At 35.5% G+C, this 24,279-nt stretch overlaps 3 protein-coding genes and 1 pseudogene across 3 annotated transcripts; 1 reads left to right on the top strand and 3 right to left on the bottom strand.

Moving 5' to 3' along the window:
• Positions 1–3,304: 3,304 nt before the first annotated feature.
• Positions 3,305–5,823, bottom strand: LOC130740901 (peroxidase 51-like). The gene is made up of 4 exons (XM_057593619.1): positions 5,456–5,823; positions 5,074–5,274; positions 4,742–4,907; positions 3,305–3,854 (listed from the first exon to the last, which is right to left on the bottom strand). The coding sequence occupies exons 1-4, from the start codon at positions 5,669–5,671 to the stop codon at positions 3,451–3,453; spliced, it is 987 nt and encodes a 328-aa protein (XP_057449602.1). The 5' UTR covers positions 5,672–5,823; the 3' UTR covers positions 3,305–3,450.
• Positions 5,824–7,870: 2,047 nt separating this feature from the next.
• Positions 7,871–14,035, bottom strand: LOC130740899 (protein NAR1-like; annotated as a pseudogene).
• A 2,223-nt stretch (positions 14,036–16,258) lies between these two features.
• LOC130740900 (uncharacterized) lies at positions 16,259–17,215 on the top strand. The gene is made up of 2 exons (XM_057593618.1): positions 16,259–16,470; positions 16,547–17,215. The coding sequence occupies exons 1-2, from the start codon at positions 16,390–16,392 to the stop codon at positions 17,054–17,056; spliced, it is 591 nt and encodes a 196-aa protein (XP_057449601.1). The 5' UTR covers positions 16,259–16,389; the 3' UTR covers positions 17,057–17,215.
• A 1,403-nt stretch (positions 17,216–18,618) lies between these two features.
• LOC130740898 (BTB/POZ domain-containing protein SR1IP1) lies at positions 18,619–22,612 on the bottom strand. Its single transcript, XM_057593617.1, has 5 exons — positions 22,073–22,612; positions 21,886–21,955; positions 20,800–21,414; positions 20,153–20,683; positions 18,619–19,311 (listed from the first exon to the last, which is right to left on the bottom strand). The coding sequence occupies exons 1-5, from the start codon at positions 22,174–22,176 to the stop codon at positions 18,766–18,768; spliced, it is 1,866 nt and encodes a 621-aa protein (XP_057449600.1). The 5' UTR covers positions 22,177–22,612; the 3' UTR covers positions 18,619–18,765.
• Positions 22,613–24,279: the final 1,667 nt, after the last annotated feature.

The raw sequence follows: 24,279 nt of genomic DNA, 5'->3' as shown, positions 1-24,279 counted from the left end.
TAAGAACTTTTAATATATATTTAGAGATTTTTTTTTCCTTTAAGTAAAGTTAGATTACTCTTTCTAAAGATTGTTTTTTAATATAAGACCCCTTACTAGGTTTCAAGAAAAAATTATTTCCTATTAGAGTTAGTTTCATAACACTAATTAACTAACTCTAACAGGATTAAGATCTTCCTTAATTGAATTGACGATTTTAATTATAATATTCTTAATATAATACCTCTTACTAGATTTTAATTCTGTTAGAGATAGTTTTAATTGACTCTGTAAGAGTTAGTTATGAATGTAATAACTAACTAATGGCGCATTTAGTGACTATTTTGAAATAACGAGGCTTCTTATTTGCATCACACTTTATAGTCCACGTCCACTTAGTGTAGTCATTATGTATAGCCTTTCCTAATTAGCTTTTCTCATGTTTTGTTAAGTGGTTAGAATAGATGATACACACATTACAATTAGGATAAAAGTATGTTAGACTGCTAACCTATGGTCTAATCTACATCAGACTCAGGACAGGTAAGACCAAATTAATAAATGGACAAGGTTAATGTCTTTTTCAAAGCCTATTTAGTTAAAAAAAAACTAGTCTTATACCATTCAAAAAGGCTTATAAGTCTAATAGACCGACAAATTCGAATAAATATAACTAACATAAAATTATTTTATTATTTCTATTACTTTCATTGGATCTTTATAATATCTTTAAAATATATTTTTTTGACTTATTTATATTTTTAAACATGTTAGACTATATATAAATTTAACCATATAAAACATATTCAGAAATGGATTGTTGACATTTTTATTTTATGTTAGATGAGATAATGGTGTTAGTATATTTTAGCTCGTTAACCTATAAGTTTGATGACATGTTTACAAGTAAGTTTGTCAATCTACTTAAATATCTTATTGTAAAGCAGACTTTTAAATAGGTCAACAAGTCAAGTCAGACTTTCAAAAAGGCTCAGATTCAGGCCTGAAAAACAGTTATTATAGGTAACCGACCAAACTCATACCTTAATTTTTTTAAATAAAATCTAGCCTAACATATTTTTCACCCCTGTCTACAGCTAATAAAGAATTCATTTCATCTTTTACTTTTATTTTCTTCTCCTAAACTTTGATATTTTTCATAACTACACAAATAAGCATCATTGTGTAACACAAGATTCATAAAAAAATATGATAGTAAATTAGAAATTTCCCCTAATTCTCTATGCTCTTCATACAATTTTCTTCTCCACGTACATTCTTAGATATATGGTTTTCTCACATGCCAAATGAGTTTACTTTTATATTGTGAAATTTCTTATGAATTTTTTTTTTTTGATAATTTGGAGGGCTTATAGTTTTATGCTCCAGTTATGATGGATTTATAATTTTATATATGATTACAGTTTCCTTTAAAACTTCTTTAAATTGTAAAAAAGTTTAGTTAAAGGTGAAGGTAATTATTTTGGAAGAGACACACACTTGGGTTCCTTTCTTCTCATGTTTGATCTAATTGAAACTTTTAAGATAGGTGAAAAGGGTATATATACAATAAAAATATTTGGACAGCATATGATGATGAAGCTAGATACCTTAGGCATATATTTAGTTAATTTATTCCCCACATCCAATTCTTCATCCACATGATTATGTGATCAGCAAGAAATCGGGGGCACGGTACGATGGTCCTTTTTAAATGTTTGGATTTCTATATGTTATTATCTGCAACTTGCTGCCTTGGGTCTACTTGAAAGTGAACGCAGATGACGTTGGCCAGCACTAACCCATTATTATCTATGTCTATTATCCACATTTCTTATATTTGTATATCTAAAAATTGAATCTGTGACCCTACTATTAAAAGTAGTATTATCAATTTCTCTCTTGTTTTAAAATATTGATACTCTAATATCTTGAATATTAGCTGTGTCATCTGTATCCACATTAAGGCATGTCATTATGTGTCTTTGGCTTCTAGATCAAACAAATGACCCTTCAAATGATTATAAGGCCACTTCTTCCATTCCAATTTCCAAGTTCCAACTCCACTGGGATACTTTCCAATTTCCATTATGATTCCCCCAGAGTTTAGGTATAAAGCATGGGGTCATTACTTCCAAGTTGCAACAATAATGCGGATTTAGCATTTAAGAATAGTTCTAAGAAACCCAATGTATATTCAGTCCTGAAAATGTTGCTCTTGGTTTTTTTTTTAATGCACAATTTATTATAGTCATTGCAGAAGAATACTCTCAAAGCCTTGCATCTGTCTCATTTTTATGTGCGACTTCTGCAGGGTGGTTTCAGTACTAAAAAAAATGCAAATTAGAGAGGAAAGAAATCCCTTGCTAGTTATGGGAAAAATCCCTCGCTAAGAAGTTAGCGACGGAAAATAATTCGTCACAGGAATTGGCGTCACTAAATTATTAGAGTCGGATATTGATTTCCGTCGCTAATTGAGACAGAAAATATTCGTCGCTATGTCACTTGCCATTTAAATTTTTATTTCGTCGCTAATAGTGACAGATTGGTTTTCCTCGCAAACATAGCGAGGGAACTATCCGTCGCTGTGGATTTGAACTCATCATTTTTAGAGAGGGATGTATTCCGTCGCAAATTGGTCGTTAGATTAGTGACGGATTTTCTTTTCTGAGACTGATTTTTTGCTACGTTTCTTCTTCTGCTGTTTCCACTTCGTCCTTGTGGACAATGTTCCTCAAAACCCAGCGGAATTTAGACCCAACCATTTTTCTTGATGAAGAATTGATAATGCATGCGGATTTCACATATAATAATCTAGTTTGTAGATGCTTATTTGAGTTATTTCTCACCTTTCTGATAGGACATAGATGCTTCCATTTTATTGCCCCCTGGTGCCCTGGTATTTGGTATCACCTTAGTTTTTTTCACACACTGTATGTAAGGTGTTAGCTCCAAGTTTTTGGGCTTTTAGCCCCCTTGAAAAAAAAACTCCACTGAACTATTTATGAGTGGCAGGCCAGGCCACCTCTTTATGTGGAAGATATGGGGAGGTTGATCAAGATTTTGGAAAGCCCAAACAAATTATAGGAGCAATCCTGCTAAGGCACCTCTTTCTCTTTTTCTTTTTTTTTTTCTCTCTTAAAAGTTAAATTGTTGGAACACACTCTATTTGAGTGTCTATTCATAATTAATTGTCTTCTATGTTACCATCTTCACTTTATTCTCTAAATAGAGTCAACAAAGTTAATTGCTTTATCACTTTATGCTGCTATTTTCGCTGCATTCAAATTGATTATCTCAATCAAACAGCTGTAAGAAAAATGACTAAAGAAACAACATAACGACATGCATTCCTTATTATTTTAAGCATGAAGGAAAACACATGTACATCAAACGTATTCCCTTAATTTGTAATAATAATCCCCACCCCCCTTTAATATTTCAACTCGTGCTTATTTTTTATGTCAAGTTTCATATCACAGAACAATCAGTTCGAATGTTCCCATTATGTGCATTCTTGACTCCAACTCGACCCAATTTGGTCATGGCAGCAACGAAGTTGGCCCTGAAAGTTTTGCTACTGCTTGCAAAGGCATTCACTGCGGCCTTGGACCTTGAGTCCATGAAGAGAACTTGGTCCGAGGTGAAAAGGCCCTTTCCCTTCTGAAGGTTCTGAAAGTAAACATTGTCAAATGCCTTTGGAGTGGTTGGGTCCATGTTGATGGCGATCCTAGGGTCCACGTTCCTTGGGCATTGTGATTTTAGTTCTGTGGCGTATTGCCTGTTCATTGTTGGATCCACCTGGCTCTTGCTCTTGAAATTGTATATTCTTTGAGAGAACTTGCTACAATGGGAGAATCCAACTGTGTGAGCACCTGCATAATTAATTAATGTAGTAAAAGATGTTCGTAATATATTAATATATTTTGTTATTAGGTAAAATTTACACGAATCTTTGTACATTAGTTATTATATTTACTAATATGCATATATAATTTATTTGATAGTAACAAATTACAAATGTGTTAAAAGATATATTATTATCATTTTTTTTGTCTGATTCATATCTTCTATGAGAGCTTATAATGTTCGAACAGGTTCACTCACCCTTTGGTTGAACTAATTCTCTCAACAAGATATATTTTTTTTCCAAATCTAAGTCATTACTCAAAAGAAATCAAACACGTATGACTTAAACCAACTAATCATGTGTTTTTATGAAATCAATATTTTATGTCTCCAAATAATATCTCAAGTTTCAATTCCATCAATAAAATCTTATCATGTTAAAAGTTCTGCACATGGTTCAATTAAAATTCACTATTTTGCATATTATGAATAAAATCAATAAACAATACAACATAGCAAAATGATGTATGTGTAAAACTGTCTAGATTGTTAAGTTAAATCCTAATTAAAAAATAACACCGAGTGATTTCTAAAAAAAGTAACGAGTGAAAATATTTTAATTGAATGTGAACTTTTATGGCTGTGGAACATGCAATGCACTACTCAATCCATATTCATGCATGTGTAATAAAACATGATTGAGAGCGATAGTTAAAAGTGACTTCATAATTCATATTGCGAGACAGCTAAATTCATTCCAGTAATAGTCACCCGTTGCTTTCGAAACACAATTATAGCATTCACTAGGAAACAGAGATCATTTTCCATTGCATGGCACCTGTTTAGAATTATTATTGGGCTGGCACCCTTTGATTGGAATTTGGAAAGTGTTAACACGCGTTTGCATAATTACCTGAAAGCGCAATCATTTCTGTCTGTGTAAGCCCGTTTGCAGCAAACAGAGAATTAAGCTGGTTCAAGTTGAATCCTGGCTCAGGTAGCCTTCCATTCACATCTGAATCTTTAGATCTTAGCCCATCATATCTTCCCAATTCAACCTCATAGTAAGGTCCACCAGCCTAAACAACATGTCAAATGCAATTGCATTATGTTCAAATCAAGAAACTTTAAGTTATGGGACAAAATACACACATAGTGAGTCGGTTCTGATGTCAGAATTGATTATGAAGAACAATTCAAACATGCTATTAATTAATCAATAGTCAGAGTCAATTGTGAACAAACCAGTACAACAACATCTCTGGTTGCCATTGCAAGAATATCAGCGCATGAGACTTTGTTTCTGCATAGAGGGACAGCATCCACTGCTTCTTTTGCTTTGTTCACTGTGTCAAACCCATCTCCTGCTAATGAAAGATTATCAGGGTGATCCCTCTCTGCTTTGTTCTGTTTTGTGGATGCTACCAAAACAGAAGCATCACAACCCTGCAATATTGAAGACACAACATAAACAGAATTTAAGCAGTTCAATGACATGATATTGTAGTGTAGAGTGTAGAGGGTTCTTCTTGTTGAGACTTCAAAAAAAAGGTCTCAAATTGGAGGAAAAAGAAAGTGTTGAGCAGCTGAAAAAATTGTGAAATGTCTAATGCATGGAATTAATTACCTGAACAAAGCAATCATGGAAGAAGAGACGAAGAGTTGCAGGAACTGTGACAAAAGTTTGGTGGAATTTCTTTTTGACTGCTTCTCTGACGATTTTTTCAACATTGGGGCAGGTTTGTGCATAGTGGTGATGACTTAACTGGGCTGAAGTAGGACATGAAAAAAGACTCAAGCTTAAGAAGAGTAAATAGACAAGTATAAGATTAAGCTGAGCCATTTTGTTTTGTTATTTTTTGCAGTGAAGAGAGGTAAAGAAGAGGACTGTGAAATAATGCAGTGTGTGGGATTGAATGATGGCTTAAATGGATAAGTAAAGGGAGAAAGGGGGGCATATATTACTGTGGGAGCAATGGGGTTTGTCTGGCTGGGTCACGAGCAAGTTGTATTTAGATTAAGAATCTTTTAGAACTTTTATAACAGTGAGAAAGTGAATTTTGAATAATAATAGAAGAATGAGTGATAACACTTTGAAAGAGACATTATTAATTGATGGCCTAAAAGGTGACCCTAGTGAGGTTGGCTCTGTCTGTGCCCAGTGCCGACCTTAATTTCAAATATGCTATTGCTCTAATTTTGTCCAAATCGAATGTTTGCATTAGGAGAGTGCTGTCCAAAGTTCCAAATTTTCAAAAATTTGTAGAACAAATTGGTAGTAAAACATCTAACTTGAGACACAGAAAGTGGAAGGGACTACTACTAACTGTTAGCACAACAACAATATTGAGTGACATGCACGTTAAGCTTACTTCCTTTGGTCTCTGCTAGGTAACAGAAGTAAAGTGCTCTTGCCAGTTTGGTTGCTAGCGGTCCCTCACACATAGTAGTACAATAATGTCATAAACTATGGATTTAAAATTTCTCTTCAGAAAATTAATGCATATTTGAATAAATGATGAAAAATCACAATAAAACTTAAACTTTGGTGAATGGTCATACAAGTTAAGAGAAGTTGTTAATGTCCAACGTAATTTTAATTTCACCGTGCATCTAAACATGTGCTTAATTGAGATTCTCGTATGACTGGAGGAGAAAAAAAAATTGATTTTTGGTTCAAATTTAATTAGTTCCCTACTGCCCTTTGTTAAGAACCAGAAACACCCATTATTATTTCAAGTCTTGATAACTTAACAAAAGGAAAAGACTGAACAGAGCTTAGCAGATAGTGAATGAGCTTTGAATAGCAGGGCCACCCGACACCGGCTACACGTAGTTACTTGTATCATTATATATGGACATTTGGAAAAGTAGTGCTGCAGGAATCTGATCTCAGTCTCTCACATATCAAGAATTTTGTCCTCATTTGGAGGTTACTCTGTTGCTGTTGCTGGTCCAAGTTTAGTTTACCAATTGAGACACGGGTCCATATTCCATGTACAGATATGTAGTGCCATTATAGTGTGCTACTGCTGCCTTAATTGATAAAAATAGTAATTTTGTTTTTGCAATTAATTGTCTTTCACAAAATAAAAATATCAAATTAGCTGAGAGCACACATAATGGTTAACTGTTTTGCGAGTCACATTTATTTATAGAACTTTTTTTAGTTTGATATATGCATCCATAGTGGAGGGGAAAGCAAAAATTGGAAGGAAGATGCTCATTTTCTCATTAATCCAAAGAACTAGTGAAAGGAATACCCTTCAGTATATTCTTGAATCTTATGGAGAAATTATGTTGCTTTTTATTTTAGTCTATTTGATTGTATCGTATAACATAAGAGCTTGAATGTATAAGAGAGCTTGTGTATATAATTTATGATCTACCTATAAGATGTTTTGAACTTAATTTCATAATTACTAGTTCAGAGTAGTTTATAAATAGAAACTTATACTTGTTAGTTGTTTCATATAAACTTATTCTTGTTAGTTGTTTCATATTTTCAACCTATTTTAATAAGTTTCTAATTTTTTAAATTAACTTAAAAATAAGTGTTTCTACGATGAACAACGCTAATTATATATCTTAAGCATATGACTAAACTGTTAAACTGTTTACCCTTACACACCTTAATCTACATGCACGGTGGATTGGATAATTGAATCTCACGTTTTTAAGGACTTTAAATCCTGTAAATGTTTTTTTAGTAATGACACATGACCAAGAAACCTACTGGCTTAACGGCAAAAAGAATTCTGAGCTCTGACTAAATGTCAAAAGTCAAAACAGGATGATGTGAAGTATTTCTTTTTCTTCTGAAATTGAAGTTATAAAGATAATTCTATTTGAGTTAAATATGATCCTGTATGAGGCTATAAAGTATAAAGTTTAATTTGATTATATATTTAAACCTTATACTGTTTTTGAGGATGATTATATTAAGGTAGGTTCAGCTGTCGGTGATTCTTATCATAAAAGTTACTGGATTTGAAGATGATTATATTAAATTATTAATGTAGGTTCAGCTGTCGGTGATTTTTATCATAAAAGTAAAAAAAAAAACTTTATACTTGATACTGCTTGTTATTTTTTTTTTTGGTCAATGAGTACTGATAGTATTGATGTTAAAAGTGGGCCGGGCCCAGGATGGCCTAAGCCAGTACAAGCAGCAATAAAAGCTGAGAGGGTCCACAGGTGGAGATACAAGTCTGTTAGCTTTGGACCAAAAAAAAAAGTCTGTTAGCTTGTGAAAAAGACAAGGAGGGAGATTACAACAAATAAAATAAAAGAAGACAAAGCAACAGACAAAGCTGTTGGAGCACATGGCTATTAAAAATCACTTTGTTCATCTCCTAACTGTGCCAAACATGAAACAATTGACTCCACTGGTTCTCCAACATAGCCCCTTCCATTGTCAATGTGCTTCCACATAAGCACTAAAAAAAATTAAAATGGACTTCAGTCTCATTTAAACGGAAAAACTAACGTTTGTGACCAATAACAAAAGTTAAAATTTTGACGGTACCAAAAACGAAAAGAATTAGAAGGACCAAATTAAGAAAAAAGGCACATTACAGGGACTAGAAACTTAATTAAGCCTATACTTTAACTACAATAATACTTCATGGCGTGACCTCATAATTAAGCTTATCTAAGTTATGGAAAATAGACTTTCACAAAGGAGAGGATACCTTCATGGCTCATGCCATGGAACTTCAATCTTCTTCCTTCACCATTATTACTTTGGCATGTAAAGAACAAGCAGCCAAAGAGACAAGAGTATAAACTTCACTAGGGCTATGGAAAATGCCTCTCATTGGGAACCTACATCAACTAGCAGCAGCAAGCTCAAATCCTCACCACGCTCTCAGGGAGCAAAACCAAAGATATGGACCCTTGATGCACCTACAACTAGGTAAGATCTCTGTAGTGGTTGTATCATCCCCTATCATGGTCAAGGAAATATTGAAAACATATGACCTTGCTTTTGCAGAGGCCACACTTTCTTGCTTCTGATATTTTGGCCTAGGGATTAGAAGACATCGCCTTTGCTGATGAGATTACTAGAGACAAATGAGGAAAATATGTACATTGGAGCTTCTTAGTGTGAAGAAGGTTAAGTCTTTCTCCCATGTTAGAGAAGATGAGGTAACTAAACTCATGGAAGCAATTCAGTCCTCTGAATCTCACTAGCAGGATTGACTCTTTCATGAGCACCTTCGTTTCTACAACAGCATTTGGTAACATATCTGAACATCATGAGGAATTTATGTTGATTGTAAATGAAGCAACAGAATCGGCGGGTGGCTTTGATCGTGCAGATTTGATTCCTTCTTTGAAACCTCTACCTCTCATCATTGGGTTGAAGACCAAATTGGAGAACATAAATAAGAAGCTTGACATCTGGAGCACCGGTGTGATGGAGGCAACTTTCAAACATAAACGTTCCATGGTGCTTCTATTGATTTCGAAGGGACAAACTCTGAATACATCTCTTTTGGGACAGGAAGGAGAATCTGTACAGGCATTTCATTTGGTTTAGCCAATGTGGAGTTTGCTCGCCAAATTACTCTACCACTTCAACTGGGTTACTGGGAACGCCCAGAAGGAAAGAAACCAGAGGAGTTGGATATGGATGAAAATTTTGGAGCAGTAGTTGGAATGTACAAAATTCCCTGCTTCAATCGAACTTAGGAGTTGATAAATATAAAGCATACAATTTGTGCTCCAACAACCAGCACTGTCACTCTCATACTCTCACCTAATCATCATTATAATGACATGTTTAGTAAGGGAATCTTATATTGAGATTCTATATCCTAAAATCCCGCAGGAACAACTAAGCTAGGTCCAGATGGTCAATTACAAATTCTTGTGATTCTTTCTCCTATTTAAAAGGGCGTGGGTCTATATACATTAAAAGGAAAAGAAAAATAATAGACTACCAAAATTGGAAGACTTAAATATGCCAACATATCCCCAAAGAGTTAGAGCATAGGCATGAAAGTACATTTCTGCCTAATACTATAAACAGATAAACTTACCTTGAGAAGAAACATGAAAAGTTCAGTTTTTCAACACCTCACCAATTGAGCAACTGCGAAGTAATGCTTTTCTCCACAGGATGATATTGTGTGTGCATGTATCTCCTAGCTTTCTCAGAACCAGGCTGATCAAGCCACTTGTCATATAAGCCTTTAATAATAGGATTATCGAATGGTAGTGCTACCCAAACCTAGCATTATATAGAAATTAACAGAATTATTCCCTGTTTGAAATTCTGAACCACTGAAGAGAAAAAGCATAATAACTCCATAAATTTTTACAAATAAACCACTTTGAAGAAAGAACTAATTAGTTACTTTCACAGATAATCAGGGGGGGAAAGTTTTCAATATCCAAAAGTTTGTTCTGGAATAAGAAATGAAAAAGGGAAGTCCGGTGCATTAAAGCTTCCGCTATGCACAAGTTCCAAAGAAGGGTCCGACCACATGGTCTATTGTACAAAGCCTTACCTTGGTTTTTATACAAGAGACTGTTTCTAGGACTTGAACCCGTGACTTTGATCACATGAAGTACAGAGGAATAGGAAAAAAACTGTGGCAGAGCTATTATACATACTTCCTACAAGAGCAAGTGATGTTTAAACTTACAATGTTCCCCTTAACAGACAAACACAAACACCAATGCATTCTTATGCAAGTCAAACTTGTGAAGAGATCATAACTTAAGAAAATACTCACATTTTGCACATATACCGATTCTAATAATTGACTCAGTTCTTTAAGAGATTGCACCGACTTTGGTTTAATTTGACCTCCCCCATTTAAGCAACCTGCTTCAATGAGCATTCTTAATCAGAATAATATCAAGCCACATTTCTGGGCATCCTAAAAATATTAATATTGAAAGCACAGGAAAACGAAATAAATAAATCCCAGATAAGGAAAAAAAAACACAGTACCTGAAGGGCATGCCATGATTTCAAGGAAATGATAATCACATTTCCCAGTTTTGAGTTTGCATACAATGTTTTGCAAGTTCCGGAAACCACAACAGAGAGCAAATTTCAACACTATTTTTCCCTCCACCTGCTTAAACAAGATGATATAGAACTGTAAACAAGATGATACTCTTTTGGGTAGGGTACTCCCGAACTAGGATTCAAATACTCTCTACAATAAGGACAATAACAATCAAAGCCTTTCCACACCAGGTGAGATCAGCTATATGAATCAAACTACATCATAACATCCTATCATCATCATGGATAAGTCAAATGATAGACCATTTGAATATAATACAATTCAAATATTCTTCAAAGGAAACATGCTAAATATTTGTCTAATAATATATCATTTTTTGACATTTTATCATCATCATGGATAAGTTCAATTGTTTAATTATAGACACAATAGAGTAAAATACTCTATAACATATCTTATTCTTAACTATAATAAGATATCCTACCCTTAGCTAGAATAGGATATAATCTAATGTAGGATAAAATCTCTAGATACCCAGGGGCGGAGGCACCGGGGAGGCTCACCGGTGCCGCCGCACCCCCCATATTTTTTATTTTCATCCTAAAAATATGTATATTTTCCTTTTAGCCCCGGTAAGAAATTAAATAAATATTATCGGGTGTAGCACATAACAGATAACACATTGCGATGCGGTGGTATGCACTTGGTAATTTTCTATCACGTCCCTGGTTCGAAAGTTCACAAGAACTTGCCTCCATAGTAACTTCCTGAAAATCTGAATTTCTAATGGTCCTCTGAAGTTCAAAGGCCCATCAATCTGTCTTCCAAAAAGTGCTTTAGCAGCGTATCGGAAAATTGCTTCTGCATAACCTCCAGAGCTTCCAGGGACCCCATAGAGGTGTCCTTCTTCATTAATATTTATTATCCTGCAAGCATCACATTGTATCTGAACACCATTGTTTGACAAACACATTAAATTAAACGATGGGAGCAGTTGTTAGTTTCTTACAATTTATCCAGAGGAGGCTCCTCTAAGCTTTTAAAATCAACTTCTTTTGACTGTAAGAATGAACCCAAATATGTATTAACATATGCATAAAAAGTGAGCAGATCCACAAAATATTAGGGAATGCAAGAAAACTTTTAACCTGAATCAATTCCAAAATTTCTCCAGTTGTCAATACCAAATCTACCTCTGAAATCATATTAACTTCACCTTCATGCGCTTCAACATGGGACTCCAATTGGAAAACAAAATCTTCCCTAGCAGCCTCAAGCTTTTTATCATAACAAGGCATCACGGTCACATGGTAAACTTCTTCAGGCCTGTTAAAATAATTACACAATCATTTCGCTAAGCATATCACTGCAAATAAATATCATGGTAAATGTATGTGTTTTCCCCCTCAAGTAAATTTGAATTAAAACACAACCTCAGTCCCATATCTTTGCACACATAGTGCTTTATGATAGCTCCTATTGTTTGCTGGGGACTCTTCACTGATGAAATGTAAGGAAGCGTATAGGACACAAGTTGCTTTTCTGCATAGCAGATCCAACCTGCACCCAGATGTTCATGTCAATAACCAACTGGTTAGTATTTTTCCTCCTCTACTCATCCATAAAACCGATTCAGCACATTGAAAAGTAATTTTGCTCCCCTAGCCTATATTTCTAGCCCTAAAATGATATAGCATGAAGCAGTCACAACAGAAGCGCGGAGCCATGTTGAAAAATACAGATCAATAAAACATCTTGAAATTCCAGTTATAGTTCTTACTTCGAAAGTAAGAATAAAAAATTGTACCATTCAATGTTTCTTCAGACCTTCTACGTAAGTTCAAAGTTCAAACACATGTCAATTATAACCCTGGACACGTATTTGCTGAAAAGTTAATATGTTATGTAATTTTAAATAAACAACATTGTGTTGTGTTCTTAAACCTTGGATTTTCCTCAGTCATTTTGCATGTAAATTTCTATACTTGGGCATGCCGATGCAATCATAGGTAGGCTTGATTGACTCCTCTCATCATCGGCCAACTGACTCTGTCTATATCTTGTTATAAATTCCACACAAGATTCAACAAGGGTCAAGTCTCAACTGCAACTTGTATCAAAAACTGCCTTCACTCCCAATGATTTAAAAAATCTTGTCAGCTTTTTGAAAGCCTGAAATATCACAAGTGTTACTCTTAACCGAAGGAAAAACAAGGTCAAAATTTTCTTTCCAAAATTTTATTTCAAATCAGAATCTTATATAAAAAAAATTATGAGTGAAAGAAGCATCCAAAGTGTCACCTGAAGTGGAGAAATGCCAAAATGAACTGCAATAGAAGCCCTTGACTGGGGAGAAAGGGAGACAATCACAGTTTTTCCTGTATTAATATTGGACAGAAACTCATCCAAACTTTGCTTCTCTAGCATAACAGTCTCTGCTGATGTGACACATCCACTGCATTACCAGACAAGTATATATTATAATTATAAATCTATATAATAAAACTTTCACTTCATGGCATTATGGAGAACAATCAACAACAAAATTTTATTAAATCATTTAAGCACACTTATTAGGAGAAAGGCCATTTTAATTTAAATAGTTTATAAAAACAGATGTCAAAACTCTTAACAATATAAGAAGTTCAAGAAATACACCCATTGAATTGAATTACAAATTTCCTTCTGCATTAAACACCCCCAAAACTACAGCAATAAAGCCAAAAATATAAGGAGGTATAAAAGAGTAACCTGCATGCCAAACAGTCCTTGAGTGAAATTTTAACAGGTTCTGACTTCACTTGTTTGTTGGCACTTGACACCTGCAAATGATTCAGTTAAACAACCAAACTAACATACAAATTTTTCTTTGCTCAGTTTCCAAATAAGAGAAAAAGGTGAGAGAGAATGAAAAAGAAAAGAGTGTGATGGTTAGATTAAGGGAAATGCAAACCTCGCCTCTATCAGGCTTTTTCGATTCCTTGAGGGAGACTATGCATGCCTGTGACGGTGCAATGAAATCGTTGAGGTCTCCGATTCGACGCGCCGGTGAGAATTTCTCCGACATCACTGTCAAGCGACAATGATTTCTTCAGATAATTGAAGAGGAGCTAAGCTGGTAGAGTCAGGTTCCTCCCTTGTATCACTGATGCTTTGTTTGTTTCTAGGGAATTTGGAGGGAGAAAAGTGGGTGGAAAGGATTTTGACTGAAAAATGCAATTTTATGGGTTTGGATCAGCAAAAGTATATGGGCTGGTCTAGTTAAACCATTGTATAGCTAGTTGTTTGTTACTATGTTTTTTTTTGCTTAATTCCAGTTTGGGCCCCTGATGTTTCACAAATGTGCGATCTACACCCCCTGTGTTTAAAACGTGCAGTCAAGGTCCCTCATCTATCTAAAACGTGATAACGATGCCCTTCTGTTAACTTCCGCTAGGTTCCGTCAGTTGATCAAACGGAACTGCTGACGTGTCACTTATTTAATTAATAAAATATAGGCTACTAATTGGTGACGGAAATAATCCGTCACAAAACTCTTCAGCCAACACACTCTCTCAACAAACCCTATCCCTTCAAATCGTGCTCTTTCTTCCTAAAATTCAACAGAGGAATTTCATTGCAAAAGAACTATATGCACAACAAATCAGTATAAAGCAATGCAAAGTCAGATGAATCAGTAATCAACATGTTTCCATCAAATAGAAAACTCAGATTACTAAACTAAACCAAAATATTCCAAAATCAATACAAACTAAGAAAAAAGAAAGCAAGATAGTACAGGGAAATACAAACAGAGGAGACAGGGAAAAAACTACACAACTTCTCTGCATCAGGGAACAAAAACCAGAATCTGTCATCCACTCCATCACCCCTTGAGAACAGAATCAGATCAAGCAAGAAATCACCCAAAACGCAAACTCCCTCAAAAACATAATCCCACGCCTCCACTCAATTACAAGCACCAACATAAAACAAAAATACAGCTAGCCACAATAGCCATTACAAGCATTCCAGGCAGATACGTGGATTAGTAATCCAATCATTAGTAGAGAATTTGAAGGTTTTATTTCTTACCTGCAACCAGTTCCATGCCCTTAATTGGGAAAGTTCCAAAAATTTCTCTGGTTCCATGTGGCCATTCTTAAAGATGACGTTATTACGGTGTAACCACAGCGATCGTGTGACTGCGAACAATGCTCGCCGGTGGCGGCGCCGGCGGCGGTCGCCGGAGTGACGGCGACCGATCATCAAATTGGTTAAGGGGTTTTGAAGCTGGCTTCAAGGGGGTAGTCAAATCGTGGTGTTGATTTTGCCATTGGAGGTCGAACGGCGCCGGAATCGGGACGAGAAGGTGGCGGCGGCTAGGGTTTCATCTCCTCTGTTTTGTGTCGATTTTCTTTGAATCGGGAGGTGGTGTTGGAGCGCCGGTGTTCGCTGGGACAGGGGGAGGAGCACACGATTGAAAGGTGGTGGTCGCGACTCCGGTGGTGGTCGTTGGACCATTTGCAGGGGGCAAAGCTTCATGGTTGTGGCCAACTGTGGTTGTTGCGTGCGTGGAGGTGGTGGTTCAGCCAAGGAAGGAAGGAGAAGTAGTATGATAAGGGTGATGAATAGAGGAGAAGGGTGCTGCCATGGTGTGTTGGGTTGCAGGGGAAAGGGTAAAGAAAAATGAAGAAGATGATGTTGTGAGGGAGAGGAGAAAAACACGAGAGTGAGAGGGAGAGATGTGAGTGAACGGGTGAGAGAGTGTGTTGGCTGAAGGGTTTTGTGACGGATTATTTCCGTCACTAATTAGTAGCTTATTTTTGATGAATTAAATAAGTGACACGTCAGCATTTTCGTTTGGTCAACTGACGAAACCTAGCGGAAGTTAACAGAAGGGTATCATTATCACGTTTTAGATAGATGAGGGACCTTGATCGCACGTTTTAAACACAGGGGGTGTAGACCGCACATTTGTGAAACATCAGGGGCCCAAACTGGAATTAAGCCTTTTTTTTTTATTCCCTTAGAAGTATTCTCCACATACGCAATATTATTTAAGTCGGAAACATTCACATCATGGTGTGACTAATTCTTTCAGCGGAGTTTGTTACTGAATATTATAGCTAGTGATGGGTAAATTTAAAAAGTTTATATAAATTGAGAACAAATTTAATGCTATTAACAACCTTAACTATATATAAGTTGATTTATACAATGTATCATGAGCATAAACACATCAACTTAGCACACACATGGCCAATTAACTATAAAGAGTAGATGAACATTCAACTATAATCTTCTTTCCTTAAGATTTGGAGGAGTTTGATTTTTGAATAGAAGAAGTTTTTTCTTATTGTTTTTAATGCTCCCAAAAGTACTTATCCATTCACAAAAGCTATATCTAGTTAATTTGTTATTAAGCTAAAAGGAAGGAGATGGCATCATTTTGTTATTTCACATTAGCATTATTCCTCATTTCAGCTTAACAAATTGATATGAAGGTGGAGTGATACCATAAAAATGCATGTCTGAACACAAAGTTTGAACAAAAGGAGTTAACTTCTTTATAGAAGCTGAACTGATCTCCATGGAGAAGCCTGTTAGGCATTGCCACAAAGAATACATGAGGATGGCCATGCTAAAGCATGAAGAAACTTTCAAAGAGCAGGTACTATTTCACTTTTTGATCCATTGGGATATTTGTTCTCAATCTGTGTCTAAAGAGCCTGAGAATGTTGTTACAGGTACACGAACTTCACTGTTTGTATCGGATTCAAAAGATATTGATGAAAAATATGGAAGCCAGCAAAGGTATTGAAGTAATCCAAGGATGGAACATCAAGAATTTGATAAGTTTAACTCAAAATGGTCATCATGAAGGTGCAGAGAGAAATAATAAAATGAAGCCTGCTATGGAGGACATTTCAGAATCAGAAAGCGATGGTGTTTTGGAGATTATAACTGAGACTGAAATTGAGCTGACACTGGGCCCTTCAAGTTATAATTGCAAGAAAGTTGAAACACAACTGAATTCAGATTCAGGACACAGCTGGTGTTCTTCTTCTGGATCCAGCCTTATAAACAAGACAAGATGCAGGACCCATCATACCAACCATGCAACTAGAGGAGAATTATGTGAAGGGATGATAGGGCTTTACCAGGTGCCACATTCAACCTCCGGGAACAGCTATGACATTGAAGAACAATCTAAACAGCCACCTTGGCTTTTTCAAGTATTGAGAAGGTCAATGTGATATATATTTACTGTTTAATACTTTGAGAGTGGTGTTTGTATGGAATTTTATTAGTTATTGAATGAGGGTGAGGGTTCAATGATGTCTTGTATAGGTTAATTGTTTTCCAAAATCACATGTGAGGGTATTACATCATAATATTTAAATTCAGCCTTTCAAGAAAGCAACTTTGGATAGTAAATTTTTTCATTATATGACCAAATTCTTCTGTCCTTACTTCTAACAGACAGGGAGGCATTTCTCACAGGCCACGGTGAATCTCTCTAAAGCATTTGAACAGCTAGGATGATTTAGTTGGTCTAGGTCATGTTTTCAAGTAGACAACTGCCTAGTGACCGAGGATGCATGTTTGTCATTGTAATATAAGGGCAAACCTGGTATACAGCCCCACCTATGCTAGATGTCCATGGAGGGGCCGAACCTACTTTGTGAATCTAATGTAGACAGTCTTGCCTAGCATTTATGCATGAGGTTGATTCCATTGCTCGAACATGTGACGCAAAGTCACATGGCAACAACATTACCTTTGTGCTGAGGCTCTCCTTCTATCTGTAATGTGAAGAAAAAAAAGTTAAAGGAATTTTCAACCCTTACACTCCAAATGTATGGATTTCATATCCAGATGGGTGAAAATTAACTTCAGCTGTAGTTGAGGGCCAAGAGGTCATTCCAAATAGAAGACATGATAAAGTCGTTGTTGCTTATCTGAACACATTAGGTGGGTAAGCATGATTTATTTTCTCCTCAATCTAAATCTATTTTCCACCCATCATCCATGAACCAACGAGCCAATTAAAAGAATGTTGGAGATCTTTTTTCTGTCCATTCTAAAATGGACATCAGATTCTCTTCCAAATACATAAAAACATATTGTAACAAGTCTCATTCAGGTAATGTCTGTCCCAATATATGCAGAAGAACCTATTGTATTCAATGCCTTTAGAACATTTGACAATTTTAATTGATGATTATTAGGATTTGGACATCAACACCGACACTGCAAGGCTGTCACTTGAACTATTATTACCTTCCCTAAAGCTTTCTAAAGGACGTAATAATTTATACATAGACCCCACTAACTTCTGTTATCAGATTCTGAAGTCTTCCAGTGATTTTATGGTCCATCTATCTTTAGGAAGACAAATTGTCAGTGTGGGAAGCAGTTTGACCCACCTGTTTTTCATGATTTACAATGTGATCTGTGTCATATTCGCACCATTATTCCTAGATCAAATAATATATAATGAATTTTATATGGCATTTTGATTGCATTTGCAACTTTAAATAAATTTTTCAGCAACTTGCCATGACACTAATGAGAGATAGAATAAAAATGAAAATCCCCTTCTACCAAAAACGAAAAATAGAAAATGCTGCTGGTGTATTAGTAATAATTTTTTCAGCAATTTTTTCATTGTTTTGCTCATTATATGCTTTCATTAGTTTCAAGGAAAGAGAATGCTGCTGGTGTATTACAACTGATAGGAATAACTGTGATTCTTCTATTTAGTTTAACATTCCTTCATTATCACAGCGTCGATTTTACCAATCAACAACCAGACTGCAAACCAACCCAAGAATCATATTTTATTTTTCACAACCCTTTACAATATTGTTCTTACTGAATGATCATGATAATATAATCTACATGGGGCTCACACAGATGGAGCAAAAACTAGGAAAGAGTAGCCTGTACTTTCAATCAAGCCTCAAGAAATGGAGTGGCGTCGATCCTTATTTGGCTTTGTGCGACCTTTGGCAAAAGGTGAAACACCATCAGCACGAGGGAATGGAGAGAGCCGTCCAAGTTTTTTGGATACTGAGCTTATGAATGATGGTCTCCGAGGCAGGGGAGGCTTATCAGCAGAGCCAGAAGGTGAAGCATTTACAACTGGACTGTTAGCTCCTGATTTAATTGTGGAGTTCTCAATCTCTTTTAGTCTCATTTTCAATTTCACTAGCTCTAGTTTCAGATCTTCATTTTCTCTTTTTAAGCTGGTAAGCTCATTTGAGACCGGATGAAGATCACTGGAGAATACATTGAGCTTGGCGGGAACTGAAGGAGCTTCCCCACTTGCACTGCCATTCATAGCATCACGAAGTCTCTGTTGTTCATAATAGAGAACTTGAACCACAGTTTGGACAGGAAGCCGGTCATTTTGAGCAGCATGTGCACAGGCCTCTCGGGATAACTTCTGGCAGTCCATCACACTGCAAACTTTCTTTCTCTCCATGTCACTTAGATTGGGATGAGCCTGAGAATTCTCAATTCCAACCATATCAGCAGTAATTCATAATAACTTCAAGTTAAAGAAATCTATACCAAAATTGCAATACAATTAAATCTGAATGATTGCAATACTGTTGTGAATGCAACTGTATAATGTAGCAAATAAATTATGTTAAAAGCTGAAACCCGGAAGAATGTGCTGTAGGAAATAGGTGTTTAATCTTGACTAGTAAAATGTGAGTGTTTTCTCTGTTGTTCAAACAAGGATCAGAATTCTCTCATTTGGGGATTTTGTTGAAATTTTGTGTTTATCTCTTTCTAAATATTTATGAAGATAGAGAGAGTCACAAAGTTGCAAATGACAATGTTAAGTGACCTGGGATCAAGATCTGTTGTCTTCAAATGATGTTTCAATTTCCTATTCAACCAATAATATCTCACCATGTCAATTAAAAATGATATGAGTGGGGCAATTACAAACTTACAGGTGGTTTTTAATTGATATGTCAAAATTTTATTATTGGAAAGGATAATGAGACACGTTTCTGGGACAAAAGATTTTAATCCCGTGACATGAGAGATCCTAATGCTCAAACAAGATGTCAGGAGTAGAAAAACAATATTTTCTTGGTACAGTTTAAATTTGTGGCATGATTAATTTGATATGAACAAAAAGTTATTCACACGCCAAATCCAACCATATCCCGAGAGAAATAGGAATATAAGATAGAGAAATGAGAAATATAATGAGCGACGTGATTAAAAAATAAGAGAGATTAGAAGAGATAATGTAGGGAAAGGAAGAGAAAGTGTGTTAATATATCAAAAAATAAATTGATAAAAAAAGAAAAGGTTGCAGTGTGCACCTTTAGATAGATGTCCAAGGCCCTATACATCCCATCTTCTGCTGGCCTTGATTGTTCAGGAATTAATTCAGCCAGAGAGATGAACTTCGGAACTGATAAATTTCGATCAGTTGCTATTTCTGCAAGGTAGTTTTCCATTAGCTTTCCAACCCGCTCCATGTCACTTTGTGAAGGAGAAAAGTATTCATCATCCTCATTGTAGATTGAGTGGTGTTGAGATTCAAGGTAATTAGACATGATCCTCAGCACTGTATCCACATCAAACAGTGTGTCCCCAGTAAATGAATAGGAAGGAATGAGAAGATCATCTAAAACAGCCTGTACCAACTGCATGGCCATCCTCTTCTCCAAATCAAGCCTGCAAGCAACTGTTGTCTCAAGATAGATCGCCGCACGAAGCAGCATAGAAAGAAAGCTTACTGACATTGCATTCTTCTCCCTTGGTAAAAGGCTCACCAGAGTCTCTAAAACAACCCTCTTTTCATGCTCTTGTCTTGGTTCAATCTTCTTCCTTCCCTTTCCGAATATATCCTGCCAATCAAAGAAATAAAAAAGAGAGAGACATAAAAGAATTAAGTAATGATCAATGCATAAAACCATGCATACTTTTAACATTTGAATATTTTTAGTGAGGGATCTCATCTCACCAAACCTCGTAGAGATTTCTGTGCATAGAGCATTAGAATGGGACCAATAGCATACTGTTTAAACCCTCTTGCCATCATTGCAATTAAAACTCTTTGGAAAATGTCAATTCTGAGGACAGTGAGATCTTCAGCCCACCAATCAACAACTGGCCTCTGGTGAGATGATGTAGAAGATGCCACTCCATCAGAGCCACTTTCACTTCTTCCTGATGCACAGAACTGGCTTTCCTTACAAACTATATATGCAATGGCATCGATGCTTCGGTTCACCAATTTCGCTCTCTCGGCTATTGGAAGGAGGTTTTCTGAAACATGTAAGATAGACACAGCCCCTGCGATGGTTTTGAGTGCCACTTCATTCAAGAATGCATCAGCCCTCCCCACCAAGTTTCCAACTGAAAAGTCCTCGGTCATCTCAAGATATTCTGCCACGCAGCGAAGGATAGCAATGTTCTCAACACTTATTTCGAAGTTTATCCCATAGCAGAATTTTGCTGCCAGTTCAAATGCTTCTGCTCCACCAGGAACATCAGAGAGTTCAACCAAGGTAATGTCAGCATCACTGGATTCCGAGACGAGTTTCCTAATGTATCCACACTTGGAGACTAATGGAAACTGCAATAACATTAAAATATATGTAGAAGAATTCAATATCAGCTGATGTCCAAAATAACAATTTTGTAAGTATTACTTCCTATTCCATGTACTATTTGTAGTCAAGCAGCAAAAGAGTTGGGAACAAAAAGAATGGCATGCAACAAATAATATCCCCTTTCACATTTTCTCTCTCAGAAAGTGGTATTACACTTTCCAACACATTGTAATGGAAGTTGAATGTTAAGACAAACATTGGTAATCATGTTTGGTTTTCAATTGAAAACTACATTTAGTGCATTGGAATTTGAGAACTCGCGTTACAAGACACCATGTGATAGCAACTCAAGACCTCCGTTGGCTTTTAGTTGGGTTAAGCAACTGGTTGACAACTAGAAAGAGTAAGAAATTGATATCCTACACTTCAATGATTCTCAGACTAATTAGTTTGATATATGCAGCAACGAGTACATATTTGAATTGGTTCACTACCTTATGCAATGTAAAGGTAGCTTCTCCAACTTTAACACTGACATCACTTGGAATCTCCTGAGAAAAAATCCTGGAATCAAATAGTACAACTCATGTGTTTCAGAAATTCTATCAAACAGGTTAAGTACCTTTGAAACTCAAAAGGTATCAAAGCATTAGTTTCAGAAGAACATTTACATAAGCATACCATTCACTTGTTCTTTTCATGGCACTAGAAAGAAGCTCCTTCTTCTTCAGAGACAAGTCAATAGCAGCAGGTGTGGTTTTTTTCCCTTGACCACGATCCACCATGGCAAGGACAACAAAATTCTAGCTTGCTATGACAAACTGAGCCAGTTATAGCACAGACTCAAGGTCACCTTTGAAGATTCATTTTTACGTTTTCTTCAGGGAAAAGAGTGAATGAAGCTGAGGGGAATGATGACTTTTTGTATCCCTTGGAACTGTTTTGGTGTCTTAAATTCTGAACTGAAGAAAATTCGGGGGAAATAAGGAGGATAGAGTTAGAACCTGAACCTCAAATCAGTTATAAATGATCATCAACATACATTGTGAAATTCCAAAACAGGGTCTAGTTGTTAAATAAGAGAAGTGGTTCTGTGGAGGGTAGAGGAAGGAATGTCAGTGGTAAAATCGACATTATGAAATAAGAGAAGGGTCAAAAATAGAAGCATGGAGATTGTACTCTTTTTTGTGTGTGTGGTGTGTGCTTGGGGGTTTGAGTGGAGAGGATGAGATCGTTGCATGTTGATGTTTGTTTCCACATGGGATGATGGGAAGGGGAATTTCCTTCATATTCCTGTCCACAATTCGGTGCCTGGCCCATTTTTGAAATTAGTACATTTTTATTTATTTTTAGTCTTTGTAGTTGTACAATTCTTAAATTTTCAATTTAATTATTTTATTTGCTGGAGTGGAGGCTAGCAATGCAAGGCTACAAAACAAAACCATAGTGACATCAACAGGAAAAACCAGCTCCTAATATAATCCTGTCAAAGAAGCAGAATCATGGAGTTCACGTGTGCACAATTTCTTGAAAAAAAAAAATTCAAACCCAAATTCAAGATATATTTCTAATGATGAACGAGTAAATGGTTAATTTGGGTGTTAGGTTGTGTTTTGTTTTAAGTTAGCATCAGTTAGGTTCGGGTGGCACATAAACTTATCGCATTTCAACACATATTTTCTCAAAATTCCTACAAAGTTGGGTTGAGACAAGACAGACAACGTATGTTTATGTTAGGGTTAAACAATAAACCAAACACATACTTAGTCTTTGAGCTTAATTACATCAATTAGTTAAAGTTAATGATCAAATATTTCGTCTGGGTCTTTACGTCCCTACCACTACCATCCTCCCCTACCACTGCTTTCAGATCGTGCGGGTGGTTAATGGTGTACCTAGGATTTGTTCGTCGGGGGTCGAATTTGTTAGACTAGCTTTATCTAATTATGTCTTGAGAGTAGTTTAGTCTTGCTCATTAATGATTTATATTTGTTCATTTTTGCTTTATATCTTATCTTATACTATAATCTATTTTCAAAACCAAAAAGTTGCAACTCATTTAGGCGTCACTCTCTTATCCTTTATTTGGTTTGACTTTACTCATTTCTCACACTATAATTAGTAACCTGATGATGTCATATATAATTTTATTCCTATTTTTACTCATTTCTCACACTATAATTTATAACCTGATGGTGTATTTCAAAATATTATTTTATGTCATAAATATTTTGAATTTTGAAAATGATGATGTCCTAAAATGATAGCAACAAATACTTGTCATTGATTGCAATCTTCATTATTACAGAAACTTAATAAATTTAGTTCAAAATCTGGCCATTACAATTATTATTTTTCCTAACATCATTTAATCTCGTTCATAAAATAAGACAAATTCAATTTTGATTTATTTAATAATTATTGACTATTAATAAGTCAAATATACAAATGTCAAAAGAGAGTGAGAATTGTTTTGGAACCGGTGGCAGAACTTGAAGAAAAATTTTGAGAGAGCTAAAAGAATATTTCAATATATAATCTATAATATTTTTTTATTATTAATACAAAAATATTTATAAAAAAATAGTTCATATAATATTGATGTTGAAAATTTATTATAAATTAGGTTAATAATCTTGAAAATTTACTTTTTTTTCAATTTTTGGTTTATGAATATATATTATGGGTTTTACCTTTAAATAACTTTCTTTTATAAGTTTTAATATTTGTGCAAGTTAACTAAGGCCAGGTCAAAAGGTAAGTGAAACTAGCTGTTAAAAATTAAAAAATGTAAAAAGGACTGAGGCGAGATTCGAACCTCAGCCCTTGTCATCATGGGCGTGGTTCTCAGCCACTGAATAATTATATAGTATTAACTGAATAATTTT

Source organism: Lotus japonicus, chromosome 2 (genome assembly GCF_012489685.1).
Source record: "Lotus japonicus ecotype B-129 chromosome 2, LjGifu_v1.2".
Lineage (NCBI taxonomy): Eukaryota > Viridiplantae > Streptophyta > Magnoliopsida > Fabales > Fabaceae > Lotus > Lotus japonicus.
The sequence above is the reverse complement of the archived record's forward strand: the minus strand, read 5'-3'. Positions and strand labels throughout refer to the sequence as shown.